The sequence below is a fragment of the Mus caroli genome, unplaced genomic scaffold, assembly GCF_978045245.1.
Source record: "Mus caroli unplaced genomic scaffold, Mus_caroli_1 scaffold_2, whole genome shotgun sequence".
NCBI lineage: Eukaryota > Metazoa > Chordata > Mammalia > Rodentia > Muridae > Mus > Mus caroli.
The window spans coordinates 24,542,861-24,559,506 of record NW_028227257.1 but is presented as its reverse complement, the minus strand read 5'-3'; the positions used below and the strand labels follow the sequence as shown (position 1 = coordinate 24,559,506).

Sequence of the window (16,646 nt, the reverse complement as noted above, 5' to 3'; positions counted from 1 at the left end):
AAGGCCGTCCTCTGACCTACATTCACGTACACCTATATTCACTTCACATTGGCAGGAAAATCAGAAATGGAGTCACTCTGGCTATACAGTTGCCTGCCTGAGCCACTTTAGACCATGTCTCTCCAACAAACAAAAACTCTGCTCCTTAGTTGTTGCTCCTTAGGCAGGGTTTCTCCGTGTAGTCCTGGCTGTCCTAGAACTCCGTGAGAATCCGTCCTTACCTGGACATCCCAGCCACCCACGTTTAGCCCTCACATTCCCTAGCATTTCTGCCAGGCTCTTCAGTCAGCAGAGGGTACTTAGACCAGCTTTTAGCCATCCTGTGCATGGGGCTTGTTTTTATTTGCTTTCCAGGTCAAATGGGTTCAGTAAATTGATCACTTGGGCACATAAGAGGGAGTTCAATTTCTCATACTTTTTTGTGTGATTCACATTATGCAATCCATGAAGAGATGGTTCAGTGGGTATGACCGTTCGCACTTGTAGAAGCTACACATGGCCATGCTCGACTTTAACCCCAGCTCTAGGGTGAGGGATCTGGGAAGAGCAGAAACGGCCTCGCTCTGGTCCAGTGAGGTACCCTGTCTCAGGAATATGGAAGAAAGCGATGGGACACCTGGTGTCCTCCAGAATCACAGGTACAGTATCTGCACACACATGCACATATGCCAGCCACACACTTACATTTTAATAGAGCCAAAATTCTTTAGGCAGTAGAAACTGTATTTTATCCACCTTCCTTTGTTAACATTCTAAATAGTATATAAACATTATAAAACAAATTAATTTGTTTGTGACCCGGGCTTGTGACAGGAACCATCAACTATACAAAAGTGACAGGCCTTTTCCTCTTTGTTTTTCTAGCCCCTTTCAGTCTGTCACTTGTCCTTTCTTGGTTAACCTATCCTAACCCTTGTGAAATAGGGACCAAAAAAGTACCAACTTAGTATCATGAGGTTGAAGAGACGCCCAACAGTAAAAAGGCCAAGCTCTTGGGAACCTTCAAACTCCAGGGGTTCCTGCCCTTTGGTAGAGCTCCTTCTTGGGTCCTGGGCTGAGAAACCAATGGATCTGCAAACCAAGCACACAGATCTAAAGACCAATTGAGGGTCTGGATGATAAGGTACATAGCTTGTGACCATCACTAGCAACATCCAGCCTCAGGACTTCCAAGACTTCTGAGGTCATGTCCCCTGCGGATGCCTCCCAGGAACCTCTCCGTTCCCCTGCCACACCTGGAACAGTATGAGGGATACAGCAGAGGTCAAAGACAGAGTGACCAGCCCCAGGGGGGGGTAAGGGGAGAGGTGTGGGGGAGAAACACTGTCCAGGCTACTGCAAAGTTGGTGACATTTGCTCTTGGGAACGAGAGATAGGGCCCGGAACAAGGATGGCAGCTGGAAGGTGAAGGACAGCCCCAGCACTCAGTAGCGGTAGTGATCAGGCTTGAAGGGGCCGTTGATGGGCATGCCCAGGTACTGGGCCTGCTTCTCAGTCAGCTTGGTCAGCTTCACATTCAGTTTGCCCAGGTGGGCTTCAGCCACCGCCTCATCCAGCTGCAGAAACAGAAGAGCCAGGAGTTAACATCATGTTCTAGTACCCTCACCTGCATCTAGCCAACACACTACTCTGACGGGGAGCTGGCAAGTGGCACTACCCTTGCTACCCTCGTTCTCTCCTCATGGCCAGCTGCAGTGCTCCCCCTCAGAAGAGCCATGCACACCCATCAGATCACTCTGGGCACCACCAATTACATCTCCTCACCTCCTCTAACTAAAGCACTAACCACAGTGCTTCCTGGAATGAACAGGACATATTTTATTATCAACAGGGACACTCCCTACCAAGTCCTACCTCACAATGGCAGGACAATGACTACAGCCCAGCCCAGACAGAGAGAGTGCTTTTACATTCCAAATCTGTTGTCTGTCCACTGTTCCTCAGAGCTGCACAGACATCCCCAAGAAAGAGGAAAGGAAGGATAATGGCTCTATTAACAGAGGAAGAGTCTAAAGAAACTGATAATGGGTTCAACTAGATGCAAGGTGGGCCTAGGCTGGAGTCCACATCAGAAGTGGAACGGAGGCCTCCTCTGCCTGGGCAGTCTCCTTGGGATGCCCGCCTTCTCTCTCACAGCACCGGCACCGGTGTGCTACAGAAGTGGTGACCTTCTGGGCAGTTAGAGCTGGGTTTCCAAAAACTCCGAAGAGCACAGAACCTCTAAACCTTGATTTCCTCATTCGTAGGGCACACATAACAAATACCCACCTTTTGAACCTGCCCTAAAGATCAGTGACATTCAGACCGTTGGTTCAAGGGGGTAATTTAGTAAGTGGTGGCTACTGTCATCATTAAATAAGGTACCTAATAAACCTGCAGAAATGTGGCCCGTTGTACCAGCTAAGTACTAGGGATGCAGCTAAGGGATATTTGTGTAGCAGTTTAAGGACCTGGGCTCCATGTCCAGCACCACAAAAATGAATAACAACCAACCCAAGACTGACATGGAGGCTTGTGCCTTTAATCCCAGGTTCCAGGAGGCAGAAGCAGACAGACCTGAGTCAAGGCCAGCCAAGTTCCAGGCTAGTCAGGGCTATAATGAGATCCTGTCTAAACACCAAACAGACGAATAAACCAAATGGGGCCTATTCATTTTTTTTTTTTAAACTACAATGTGTTGCATATATTTTTAAATTATTTCATATCAAGACCTCAGCACATGACTTCTCTTGAGAGAGCTCAGAAGCCCTGTCCACTGGAGCTGTGTGCCAGGCTGGTGACAGCTGAGTGGCAGAGACCCCTCTGCCTGGCATGTGTATTCTCCAACTTTTCAGTTCCCACTCAGCCTGCTTTACCAACTTCCTGCCAATCCTTGTAAATGTGGGAGAGGCTCGCCATCACTAAGGAGAGAACTCTTGCCTTCACTTTACAGATGAGGAACGGAGACACAGCTCCAAACCTGGTGAGTCACACTCCACAGCCAATGCCACTGTGTGTGCTCCAGGGAGCACTGAGGACTCTGGATGACAACTAAGGGCAGACAGACATATCTTTATAAACTCTAGCAAGCCTGCACAGGGAGCCCAGGAGCCAGCCCATAAGTCTTGGCTTACAGTAAAGCTAAGAGCTTACCTTCTTAGGCAGGAAGTGAACCCCAACGGGGTATTTATCTGGGTGGGTCCACAGCTCAATCTGTGCCATCACCTGGTTTGTGAAGGAGTTGCTCATCACAAAGCTGGGGTGTCCCATAGCACAACCCAGGTTGACCAGACGGCCTTCAGCCAGCAAGATGATGCGGCGCCCATTCTTTAGCCAGTAGCGGTCCACCTGCAAGGGCCCAGGGCAACGGTAAGGTGGTGGGCACTGCCCGTGCCTTTGTTCACCTCCCATACTTCACAAGATGCCCTGGAATGCCCCCAACCACCACCCTTCAGAGCCAGCACACACAGCTAAGAGTCGCCAATGCCCTAATAAGTCTGTCGTGAGAACTTAATGAACTCAGACCTATAAAGCACTTGGCATTCTGTAGGACTCAGAAGGTAGCAGCTAGTGGTATTATTACTGTCCTATACTCTGTACCTAGTCCTTTGCACATACATGGCTATCATTTAGTACTTCATCTTCCCCTATTTAGACTGAAGTTTACAAGGCTGTCATCTGTTCAGAGCTGCACACTCACAAGTAGCTGCAATTTGAGCCTGGACAGTTTGAGGCCAGATCTCATGCTCTCAGTTGCCATTAAAAAGTTGAATGCAAGATGGGAAGATGGCTCAGTAGGTAAAGCTGCTTGCTGCTTGCCACCTAAGTTCAATCCTCAAGAGCCACATAGTAGAGAGAATCAACTCAGTTGTCCTCTTATCTCCACATGCAAGTATGCATGTGCTTACATACATAAGCACACATATACATGTATATACATATACATGTATATAGAAGGTTGAATGCAGGGCTGGGGATATAGTTCACTTGATAACAGAGGGCTTATCTAGCTTATGGAAGCACTGGGTTTAGTCTCCAGCTCTACAAGGCAGAAAAGAGCTTTACTTAAAGCAATTCTCAAGGGCTGGGGAGATGGCTCAGTGGTTAAGAATACTATCTGCTCTTTCAGAGGTCCTGAGTTCAATTCCCAGCAACCACATGATGATGCCATCTTCTGGCTTGTGGGTGTACATGCAGATAGAGTGTGTGTTTATGTGTACATACATACACACATACATATTACATAAATAAATCTTTAAAAAAAGTTTTCAAGGAACATTACTCTTATAATCAGACATTACTCTTATAGAAATAAAATAAATAAACCAACAATAAATAAAACCTAAATAAAAAGTTGTATATTCCTAAAAGGACTCTCTGCAGCAGAGCTGTCCCTTCTCTCAGTACGGGCCTACTTTGCATAGGCAGAAATGCAATGCCCCTTTCCGGTCCTCCCCCACCCTGGCGCTGCTGCCAGTTCAGCCCACAAGCCTGCCCTTTGGCTACCCACAAGCCTGCCCAGCTACGAGCACCCCCAGAGTCTTGTCTCTTTGGCTGCCACTGTCTGCAATCTTCACGCACAAGCACAAGTGGGCTTTCTGAAACAGCAAGGTCACCATGTGACACAACTGCTGACACCTTCGGGGGCTTCAGCAGCCTCAGCCTCAGTTCTGATTCCTCAAACCCAGCTCTACCAAGGCACACACCACTCTCTAGGCTGCAACAGCTTCTGTGGTGGGCAACCGACAAGCCCGCTCCTCCTCCTCAGCCCTGCTCTGCCAGCGCAGAGGGAGACTGGGGCTTCTCACCTGGGGCTTGATGTTCACCTTCTCCACGGCGTTCTCATTGAGCCACTTCACGTCGATCTCTACATCGAAGTGTCCAATGTTACAGACAATGGCGTCATCCTTCATCTGCTCAAAGTGCCTGTGAGGGAGCCCAGGCCGTGAGACCAGAGACCAAGAGCAGTCCCAAGCCGTGTCCTCTTTGCTCCCTAGGCCTCCCGCCTGGCACCTACCGGCCAAGGATGATATCCACACAGCCTGTGGTGGTGACAAAGATGTTGCCCTCCTTACAGGCTTCGTCCATGGTGGTTACCTCATAGCCTGCAGGCATTAAGCATGTGTTATCAAACATGGCCTCCCTCTCCTCAAGCCCCACAGCCACCCTGACGCTATCATACCCTCCATGGCAGCTTGCAGTGCATTGATGGGGTCGATCTCGGTGATGATGACTCGGGCCCCGAAACCCCTCAGGGCCTGGGCACAGCCCTTGCCCACATCACCATAGCCTGCCACCACCGCCACCTTGCCCGCAATCATCACATCTGTGGCCCGTTTGATGCCATCTATGAGGGACTCCCGGCAGCCATAGAGGTTGTCAAACTTGCTCTGAAAGGAGAGGGAGCAAGGAGACAATGGGGGCAGGCAATGCCCTGAGACCAGGCGTCCCACAGATTGCGCTGAGACTACCTGCCTGCTTGGGCTGACAGAATCCCTAAGAATCTCCACTAGACAACGCCCCGACATGTCCCTCATCCTCCTCAGCTCCAGACTATCTCCCTACTTTATCTCTGGTAGTCCAGAAGCCTTTCTAGAGACTCAATGCCTAAGACAGGTTGCTGGGTCAAAGACTCTGTTTAACGTTACAGCTCCTGATAATCAAAGCCATGATACCTGAAGCAGCTGTGACCTACTGGTCTCCCTTCAAGGCGCTTACCACCCTCAGACTAAGAGCTTCATGTCCCAAGCCATACCCTGCGTGGACATCTTTCTTCAGAGATTCACTCCTAAGCTCACTGAGCACCAACAGCCAGAGAGGACACTACCCCAGGACTCACCTTGGTGACAGAATCGTTGACATTGATGGCAGGCACCTTCAGTATCCCATTGGACATCATCTTGTAGAGGTTGTGGACCCCAGTCGTGGTCTCCTCAGAGATACCTCGGATGCCTGAATGAGAGAAAGAGCGTCAGAGAACACATTTCTACCCAAAGCCCTCTTGACTCCCTGCTGTCCCCCCCTCCCTTGTTGCCATCTCTGTACCTGACTGTAAGGTTCACCCAGTCACCTCTGATGCCCTCTATCCACAGTCCTACCAGGCTAATGTCTCAACCTCCCCACCCCTCCTCACCACTGTCCTAGTGCCTGTCATCATTTTCACCCAGCTGTCCTATCATATCCTACAATATTCTCAAGAGAAGGCTTCCTTCATTTACTAGTCAGTCATGCCAAGGTTTTATAGCGTCAATCTTTTCCTACCCCACGGCCTTTGTCTCTCCATCCTCTCCTCCCTGTCACACAGTCAACAACACTGTTTCTCTGCAGCCATTCCTAGCTGCCCTACATTGACTGTGGTTTATGAACTCAGCCAGCCCTGCCCCCATCCTCAGTTAGCCTGGCTTCACATCACAGGTCAGAAGGTCAGTGCCTGCAGGAACCTCCTGTCCGCCAGTCCTACGAACCTGGGAGTTCAGCCAGGCCCACTGCCTCATGTCTATGAAGGAGCAAGATACCTTCAGGCTACCAGTGTCCACCCCACCTGCGCACCTGACAGAAGCTGAGGGTATTTGGTGTGGATGAGGTTAGTAAGGTCACCACCATCATCCAGAATCATGTTGAGGGGTCCGTCCTTGAAGTGCAGCGTCTGCTCAATGCACCACAGGTACTCCTCATCTGTCTCGCCCTTCCAGGCAAACACTGCAGGGGAAGCGGCACATGAGAAGCAGGCAAGGAGGCGCTAGAGAACTCTACCAACAAAGCCAATACCATCTCCTTCCTAGCTCCCAGAGTATGTCCAGCCCCTGTACCCACACAATGGTGGGAACTGCACAGCTTGAAGCTAGAGAGATCTAAGCTCAAACCCTGGCTGGCTCTGAACTTTCCGGCTAGACCTTGAAAAATTCACTTTACCAGTTTCCTCTCCTATACATGGGGCTTGCAATAGCATAAGTCAAGTGAGACAGAGGCTACATACAACGCTAGATGTAGGTGTCTAGAAATAATTATTTCCTTTTGTATCTCCTCCTGCCTGGGCTCAATGGAGTAAGATACTGGCCCACACAGAACAGGACTTAACACAGGAGTGGATGTTCACAGTCAGCTATTGGATGTATCACAGGGCTCCCAATGGAGAAGCTAGAGAAAGTACCCAAGGAGCTAAAGGGATCTGCAACCCTATTGTTGGAACAACATGATGTACTAACCAGAACCCTGGAGCTCTTGTCTCTAGCTGCATATGTATCGAAAGATGGCCTAGTCGGCCATCAATGGAAAGAGAGGCCCATTGGACTTGCAAACTTTATATGCCCCAATATAGGGGAATGCCAGGGCCAAAAGAATGGGAATGGGTGGGTAGGGAAGTGGGGGGCGCTATGGGGGACTTTTGGGATAGTATTGGAAATGTAATTGAGGAAAATATGTAATAAAAATATTAAAAAAAAAAAAAAAAAAGAACAGGACTTCACCAAAAGGGACATCGTAATCACTGGGTTCCATCAGGCAGGACCCTGGATTTGTTCCTCACTGAAAGGTCTGAAGGGCCTGGCAGTCTCTGTGGTGGGTAGTTTCGGGTGATGGCTCGCCACAGTGCCCCAGCAGAAGCGACTCTAGGTGAAGCATCTGCTGTGCCAAGTTCTGTAACCCCATCCTATGTTCCCTTGTGCAAACCCCGAGGAGGCGCTGCCGTCACCGCTCACAGAAACCTCCCAGAGGGTCTAGGATGTGCATGACTCTGCCCAGCACTCTAAAGCAGCACCTGAAACAGGGTGCTGGCAGGTGGGTGCGCCTCACAGCGAGTGCCACTACACAGCTGTGCGGATCCCAGGCATCACCTGTTTGCACAGGACACCAGCCCATCAGCCAGCTGCCTCCCTCCCCACACTGAAGAAGATAATGCTGTAGAAAATGAAGCCTGTTCTGAACGAGGGCTGCCAAGCCTAACCAAGGTGGGAGAGCTGCTGACAGGCCATTCAGCCCTATGAGGCTATAGAGCCCCTTCCCTCTGCCCTCTACCTATAGCTCATTAGGATTCCCACCACCATCACCAAATCTTTAAGTGTTTTGTCTGCAAGCATGTCGTGTCTTTGACTGGTTGCCTGAGGAAGCCGGAAGAGGATATTAGGTCTCCTTGGTCTGGAGTTACAGATAGTTGTGAGCTGCTACATGGGTGCAAGGAATCAAACCCAGATCCTCTGGAATAACAGCCAGTATTCTTAACTGCTGAAAGATCTCTCCAGCCCCCTAATGAAGATTTTTGTATTTTGTTTAATCACCACTGAATCTAGCAAGTCCCTGCTTGCAGGCCAGAAAGACATGCATATTCTGCAGCAGTCTGAGACAAAGACTTTGCTCTTGAGCCTGGTCCTTTCTCATACCCCAGACTACTGGACCAGCCAGGGCACCTCTGAGACTCGTTCTGCCTTACACCTAGGCAGTTCTTTATGACCCATAGGGTTCCTCTAAGAACCCCCTACCTCTACACCATGTGGCTCCCAAACATAAGATACTTCCCTTGGACACGACACAGGTCGCTGGGTCAGTATCTTCCATGGGATTGAGACGAAGTAGAAGAGCAAAGCTGCTCTTGGCAGTGAGATCTGCTAGGCTAAGATCCTCTCTCTACCATATGGAAGCTTATTACTACAGGATTCAGTAGAAGAAACTCAAAAAAAGCAAGAGAGCCTTATCCACTCCCAAATACCCCAGTGACCCCACTCACCTGGAATGCCAGCCTTGGCAATGGCAGCCGCTGCATGGTCCTGAGTAGAGAAGATGTTGCAGCTGGACCACCGCACCTAGAAGGGCCAGGGAAAACAAGGCTGTTGATCATTAGCGGCTAGGAAGCACTGATGTTAGGGACAGGGACAGGAAAGCCCTAAAGCCAACAGTGGGGACTCTGTGCAAGTGAGTGGCTACAAAACAGCACCAGAGCTTTAGAAACCAAAACAAAACAAAAAACAATAAATCACTGACCCAGGCATGGTGGTATACCTATAATCCTAGGACTCAGGATGCAGTATCAAGACCAGCTTGAGCTATATGGGGAGTTCCTTGCCAGCCTGAGGTATACAGTGAGATTCTGACTCAACACACACACACACACACACACACACACACACACACACACACACCACTGGACAGATGGCTCAGCAGTTAAGAGCACTTGCTGCTCTTCTAGAGGACCCAGACTTGTTTCCTAGTACCCACAATGAAGCTTACAAATACCTAAAACTCCAAACTCCAATTCCTGGGGATCAGATGCCCTCTCTGGCCTCTGTGGGAACCAGGCACTCATGTGATACTCTAGTGCGATGTGAACAAGGAGAGATGTGATGTGGCAAAGACTTCAGGACAAGGAGGACAGGAGACCAAGTGTGTTTGGACTGTGCACTTGATCGCCAAGTGGCTTATCCAATACTTGGACATCTAAGACCGTGGGCTCAGGTCAGGCTTGTACATGTGGCAAGGCCTCACCACCACACAGGCAGTATTTAAAGCTATGAGATCAGGTCACCAGCAAGCTGAATGTTAAAAATAAAAACACAGCAATGGTGGCTGGAGAGAGTCAGTGAAGAGTACTCTCCAGGACCCAGAAGAGCTTATCCAGGATCCGGGTTCAGTTGCCACCCCCGACGTGGCGGCTCACACTTCAAGCCTGCTCAGGCACTGGAAGCAAGTGTTACACAAATGTGCATGTGGGCGAGACATCTAGACACATAAAATAAGAACAAATCTAAAGAGGGTCAGTGGGGACGGGTAAGAGCATCCGAGCCTCAGTACTTGGAGGCTGAGGTAGGAAGACAGCTTACGCCTAACCCGAACTCTAGAGGACACAGTGGGACGCTGTCCCCAAATACAAGCCCTCAAGAACTCTTATTTTGGCTGTCCTACTCTAGCAGGCCCCCTTCTCCTTGAGATCTTACATACATAATACAGGTACAACCAATCAAAGCACTCTACCTTTCTAGCAGCACGACTGTCCAGAATGCACTTGGCCCAAGGAAGGCCAATGGGAGAGTTTTGGGATGACTAAACGGAGTATTGGGTGGGGGTCTTCTACCAGCACTCTCAGGCAGGAAGGTGTACTGTGCAGTCAGAAAGAAGCTATCTTCCCAACTGGAGAGAATATACAAAAGACTATCTGCCCCCAGGAGCAGCAGCAATGGGGAATGGAGAGAAAATCAAGGTGACCAGAAAAGGCTCTGCAAGCTAGGTCTATCAGTACAGTCTTCACTCATGGCTGAGGTCAGAGAGGGCAAGCAACTCGAAGGAGTCAGAGAGCTGTGGGCCTCACCTCAGCACCCAGGGCCACGAGAGTCTCAATGAGAACAGCAGTCTCCACGGTCATGTGCAGGCAGCCAGCAATGCGAGCACCCTTCAGTGGCTTGGAGGCTGAGTACATCTCCCGCATGCGCATCAATCCTGGCATCTCATTCTCAGCTATATCCAGAGCCTTCCGTCCCCAGGCAGCCAGTCCGATGTCCGCTGCGGGAACAGAATGGGTAAGTTACATGAGCAACCTGCTCCCATTAACCATGAAGTGCCTTCACCTTATAAGGACCAATACAAGTGTAATCCTATAGCCTTCAGGCTGGGCGAACTGTCACTCACAACAAAGAGAAGTGCTCCTTGGAAAATCAGCTCTAGAACTATGAATCTCACACTGTCCCCTGTCAATGTGGGACTGGATGCTCGCTCGAGAGGGGGTGGTAGGGAGGGGAAGGAGAGAGGATGGAGGAAGCTGCAATGGACCAGAACCAAATGTCTGGGAGAAACTGCAAGTAACAGGGGTCCTATAGCTGGGGAGTAAGAACAGTACCAGATCTGACCAGTCTGGGATTAATATATTTAAACTATGTGTCTTTTATAGGGGCTTATTAGGGCTGGAAGTTCCAGCAACAAACCTCTAGGTCACTTTCCCAAAAAAGTCAAATCCAGCAGGTATATTATTTTATAAAAGAAAGGACAACAGCCTCTCTTTTTACATCTGAGCATGTATATAGAGGCTAAAGGTCACTGTGAAGTGCCTTTCTCAGCTTCTCCGTCTTGCTTTTTGAGACAGGATCTCCCACTGTACCTGAAGCTCACTGTTTTGGCTAGGTAGACCCTCCTGCCTCTGCCTCATTAACACTGAGATTATAAGCGCTTGCTTATGGGTGCTGAGGCTCTGAACACAGGTTCTCACACTTATGAAGACAGGCAAACTTACCAACTGAGCCATCCCCCCAAGGCCATGATTTTTATCTTTAGGGGAACCTTAGATCTTCCCAATCAAGAAACGGAGGATGAAACAGAGAGGAAGCTGCTATAGTTTAATAATTTAACAAATACACAGGCCAAGGGTGGTAGAACATGCCTGTGATTGCAGTACTTGGGATATGGAGGCAAGGGGAAGAGAATCCTTGACTTCACAGCAAGTTCAAGGCCAACCTGGGCTACATGAGGCCCTCTCTCAAAATAATAATAATAATACAATAACAACAATAATACATTATTTTGTTTCCTAAATTGCATTAAATAATCTCAAAGGAGCAGTGCTAGGGTATGCCCAAGGCCCTAAATTGAACCCCCAGCACTACAAACAGGTCCCAAGGTCAACACTCCACCCCTTCGGAAGGGTTCACTCGAGTTACACAAACACAGCTCCTTCAACACATGCGCACACACACCACTTCCCCAGGACATCAACAATGACAGCTCCTTCAGAAATCTGGACTTCAAATAACCACCTCTAGCCGTGTCCCTTCTCCCTATAGATTCCCAACTCCAAGAAGAAGCAGGCAGCTCAGAATCTGTAAACCATTGAATTTAGTCAATTTCTAGTGTTCCTTATCATTCCCCCTTCACAATCTCCACTGTCCATCTGAGGCTCTATAAGACTGAGACCTGGCTAGGCAAAGCTCCCACTAGAGTGAGTGGCTTCATGCCCGTAACCCCAGCACTAGGGAAGCTGAGTTACAAAGACTGCCATGATTTTGAGGTCATCCTAAGCTTCAAAGAGACCTAGTCTCAAAATCAACCAACCACAAACCCCCACAAAGTTCCCACCTAGTTAGAGCCAGCCCTCCACTGTACCTAAGCCACTGAACCAGGTAGGAGAACGAAGACACCTTGCTTACTACGAATAGGGACCCTGAGGTAAACTGGTGCATCCCAGCAATCCTACATTTTCCCAGTAGGTTTGCTTCCCTTCCCCTCTCCCTAAACATCTTTCCCCATCAATGTTCCCTTGATAGCATGATGTCACAAATCACTAAGGGTTCAGAATCATTCACTTCCCATTCACAAACTCCATCTGTGGCTAACTAGACATTCTTGTTTGTTGCAAAAGATGAGCTGTCCCTGGCTCCCCACCATGTCTCACCCCTTCAGATCTTACCATTGCACTGATCACCTAGGTACCCAGGAGCAGGGGCCCCACTAAGGACTCCCTCACTTCTGAAATGCTTTCCTTCCTTGGCATCCGATTCTCTCTTGTGCTTTCCCTCCTACCTTCCTGGCTGCTCCTCATCTGGCAAACTCTAGGAACCCTCAGGGATCCATAGTAGCTCTTCTCCAATGCTCGGCATCTAGCCAAATGGTTGTGAATACCTTCCCTGTGCGGATGACACCCACGTATTTACCGCCAGTGCAAACTTCTCCCAGGAATTTGAGACTCACAATCCAACGGCTGACTCAGCACCTCTAGACTTATGTCCAATTATTACCGTCAAGTACGAGCCCTCCAGACTCCTTGGCCTAACACCCTCAATCTTCCCATTTTAGGAAATGAAACCACCATTTAATCAACCACTCTGGCCAAAACCTTGTAAAAATTTCTTGTTCCCATTTTTGCCTCTGTCAGCATGTTTTTTCTTTTTGCTGGGTTCTTTTATTTTTGAGACAGGGCCTATTATATAGCTCTGGTTGTCCTGAAACTCACTATGTAGACCAAGCTAGCTGAACACTCAACAGATAACTGCCTCCCACTGCCTCCTGAGGACTGAGGTTAAAGATGTGGGTCATCATACCCCCACCTCCATCAGCATGGTTTTGACTGAACATCTCACTCTCATCTAAAGCACTAGTTCTCAACTGGACCAACAAAGCAGCTTCATGGTCCCCTTTGTTCTCACATAGCATAGTTCTTGGTTATAATCCAGTGGGAAACTTTTTAAAAGTTTAAAATCCTAACCCTTACCTGGGCTTCAGGCCCCACTCCTGTCTACCAACTGTTTTTATCTCCACTTTACTCTCCTCGCTAGCTGCTCGGACACAGGGATCTCTCCCCCATCGCAGGAATTTAACACAGCTAGTTAATCTGGAAGGTGCATGCCAAGTACCAGGTCCAGTATATGCTCAAACACATCTGAAAATTGAGGGGCTTAACAGATGGCTTAATGGTGAAGAGGACTGGCTGTTCCAGGGTTTAATTCCTAGCAGCTCATGGAGACTCACGACCGTCTGCAACTCCAGTTCCAGAGACCCAACACTTTCTTCTGGCCGCCGTAGGCATCACATGCACGTGGTGCATAGACCTACACGCAGGCAAAACACCCATACACATATAACAAAAATGAGAAGGAAAAAAACCCTAAAAACCGGCGAACTGACTCAAACAGGGGTTTTAAAATAAATCAGGACTTTACTGTCAGTGAGGTAGGTCACCTACAGAGGTTCAAAGGTTATTGAACCCCTGTTACTTGATGACCAGATTTCTCTTTAGAAAAGATTCTATTGGCCAACTGTAGCAACATGTGCCCATAAACAGTGCTGTGGAGGCTAAAGGAAGATGGAATTCAAGACCAGCTGAGGCTCAAAAAGCAGGAAAACAAAATGGGAGCAAGGAGATCAGAGACCTGTGAGGAGAGATGAGACTGGGGACTGGTAGCCATGGAGAGAAAAGTGACAGATCTCCTCACATAAAACTAACACTATACCATACGGGCCTATCTGTTTCAGCCGTGTGCCTGGGTCTCAATACCTCCAGTGACCAGCAGGCCCTGGCACAGAGGAGTCAGAAAATGTCTACCGGGCATACCAGCTGCAAAAAATAAATAAGCAAAAATTCATGAAGAGATGGTACAGGACAAGGAAAAAGAAAAAGAAATAATGAATGAAATAGAGAGGAAAAAGGAAGGAGGGGCTGGAAAGATGGCTTGGTGGTTAAGAGATCTGGTTGCTCTTCTAGAGGGCCTGAGTTCAAGTCCCAGCACCCACATGGTAACTGACTACTGCCCAAGGGATCTGACACTCCCTCCCCCAACCAAGCAAAACACCAATGAGCATAAAAGTAAAAGGAAAAATAGGCAAGCCAGTCCCCCTCCCAGCAGCCCAACGCTCTAGCCTTAAGGTAAAAGGCTAGCCGGGTGGTGAGGACAAAGTGTTGTTTTGAAGTTTTTTGTGTGGTTTTTGTTGTTGTTATCCTGTTTAAATTCTACCCCGGCTACTATCACCTGTCCCCTCTAACTAAAAAGGACTTTTTGCAATGTCCTTGGGGCTATTGTGCCAGTCCCAGAGTTTTCGATGGGACTTCCACTCCAAAGGGGCAGGAGAAGCAAGTGTACCAAATTTGGAAGCTTTCAGTGCCAAGAGAACCAGAGGGTCGCAGAAATCACAGGAGCACCTGTCAAAAAGAATAAGCCGAACGGAACTGTGCAGCCCTTTCTAAACCCACTTCTTCAAAATAAAGAGAATCAACCTGAACCTGAGCCCAAGGATTATAGGAAATGCCAAACGAGTAAGCTCTAGCATACAGCACACCCTACTTGATGGGCAATTCATGCCTCCACCCTTACACAGGCAAGAACCCAGCCTTATCTTCATGCATACAATCTGTGGTCCCCCGTCCCCTTCCCCCCACCCCTGCACAGTATGGTGAGCCTCCATTCTAGCTCTTCCACCAAGACAACACTGACTTAAACCTCTCTGGGCTTCAGTCTCAGCATCTACCCAACGGAGACAAAAAACTACTCAGCTGGCTGATTAACTATCTTAATAAGAATTTGCAAAGCTACTTCCCTAGGTTCCTGTGTAATGGGATAGCATCCATCTCCCTTTGGGGACCCTCTCCAATTTTTTTTTTTTTTTTTTTTTTTTTTTTTGGTTTTTTTGAGACAGGGTTTCTCTGTATCGCCCTGGCTGTCCTGGAACTCACTTTGTAGACCAGGCTGGCCTCGAACTCAGAAATCCGCCTGCCTCTGCCTCCCGAGTGCTGGGATTAAAGGCGTGGGCCACCACGCCCGGCTGACCCTCTCCAATTTAATAGAGTAAAAGCTAGCCAGCCTGAATTGCTTTGTTTTTCTGTTTGTTTGGTTTGTAGTTTTGTTTTGATAGGGTCTCCCCATCTTGTCCAGGTTGGTCTGGAATTCACTGTATGCCCAGGCTGACCTCTGAAATCGGCTGATCGATGATTCCTTGGCCTCAGTAGTGATAGCAGGGGTGGGATTACAAGCTTGTGTTACTAGGCACAGTCTGAATTGGATTGTGTTGAAATTCCATTAGGGTTGTTTCAAGTGTATTGCCTTGTATACAGACAGCAGTGAAAGAGATGAGCTTAGAGGTCATGATGTCCTGAGTCCAAATTCTAACCAGCTGCTTTCCAGTTACAAGATTCTCGGAAAATACCCTTTATACCTCTGGATTTTCATTGTAAACGTAAAACCGTTCCTTCCAATGGAGAGCTACAATAATAAGACGGGTTAGTCTAGAATAATGCTATAAGGCAGTGCCCATCCCACTGTAAACGCTCAAGTTAAGGTGTGTTTACTCAGGCAGCTTTCTATAATCGGGACAAAACGAACAGTAATTTCTAACCACTTCAAATTTTCTAGACATCCACTAGATATCCCAGAGATTGAGCAGATGGGACCCTAAGTTCCCGTTGCACCGCGACTTGCCGTTTCCAGGCCTCTCCTCAATAGCACCTAGAACACTGATGCTCTCTCCGGCCCTGCTCAAGGCCCAGAAGACGGTGAGCCCTTGCTAGGGGCCACCCAAGCCGCCAAACACCAGGGCCAGGGCCAGGGCCTCTAGGGCCGCTTCCCAATGGCCAGTCTCTCCGACAGGAGCACGCTGCCGGACCAAGGATCGCAGCCCGCGCTGCCGCTCAGGGCGCCTACCGCGGGGCACACCGGGACTTGTAGTCCGCAGCCGCTTCTCACTCCTGGCTCTCGGCGGCGTGTGGACTCCAATCCCCGGGCACCTGCGCGGCCAGGCCAGCGAGTCTAGGGGTCCTGGGGCGCCCCGAAGCCGCCACCTAAACAAGACGCAGGTCGGTACTGACAACAAACCCAGGACGGGAGCCGAGTCGCCACGGAGGACTGAACCCTTGGGACTCACCGACTTTGTAGGGCAGTTTATCAGACATGCTGGCGGCGCTTCCGCTAGGACTGATGAACTCAGTGAAGGGGGCCGGGCGGCGCGGGGCAGGGATCTACGCCTGGCGCCGGCGTCTTTAAATATCTTCTTATTTGAATATTCATGAACCTGCTGGGGGCTGAAACTTGGGGGCGGAGCCTAGCTCGAGGCGTTGAGCGGAGCGGGAGCAAGGCTGATCTCTGCCTCAAAAATCATAAATTTTGTGCACTGTGGCCTTTGGACCCCTGGCACCCGACTAGGAGGGAGCGTGGAGAGAGGCGGTTCTTCTCCCATCCGTCCAGCTAGTGAATCAGAGGTCAAAACAAGGC

The 16,646-nt window shown here is 49.2% G+C and overlaps 1 protein-coding gene across 1 annotated transcript; it reads right to left on the bottom strand.

Moving 5' to 3' along the window:
• Nucleotides 1-666: 666 nt before the first annotated feature.
• Ahcy (adenosylhomocysteinase) lies at nucleotides 667-16,428 on the bottom strand. Its single transcript, XM_021184175.3, has 10 exons — nucleotides 16,300-16,428; nucleotides 10,274-10,464; nucleotides 8,699-8,774; nucleotides 6,529-6,678; nucleotides 5,819-5,931; nucleotides 5,162-5,369; nucleotides 4,997-5,084; nucleotides 4,788-4,905; nucleotides 3,133-3,327; nucleotides 667-1,556 (listed from the first exon to the last, which is right to left on the bottom strand). The coding sequence occupies exons 1-10, from the start codon at nucleotides 16,325-16,327 to the stop codon at nucleotides 1,425-1,427; spliced, it is 1,299 nt and encodes a 432-aa protein (XP_021039834.1). The 5' UTR covers nucleotides 16,328-16,428; the 3' UTR covers nucleotides 667-1,424.
• Nucleotides 16,429-16,646: the final 218 nt, after the last annotated feature.

Coding starts and splice junctions, on each gene's coding strand:
- Ahcy (XM_021184175.3), bottom strand. CDS start 16,327: ATGTCTGATAAACTGCCCTACAAAGTCG. Junction 10,465..16,299: donor TAAACTGCCCTACAAAGTCG/GTGAGTCCCAAG, acceptor CTGTTCCCGCAG/CGGACATCGGACTGGCTGCC. Junction 5,370..5,818: donor TCAACGATTCTGTCACCAAG/GTGAGTCCTGGG, acceptor CTCTCCTTTCAG/AGCAAGTTTGACAACCTCTA.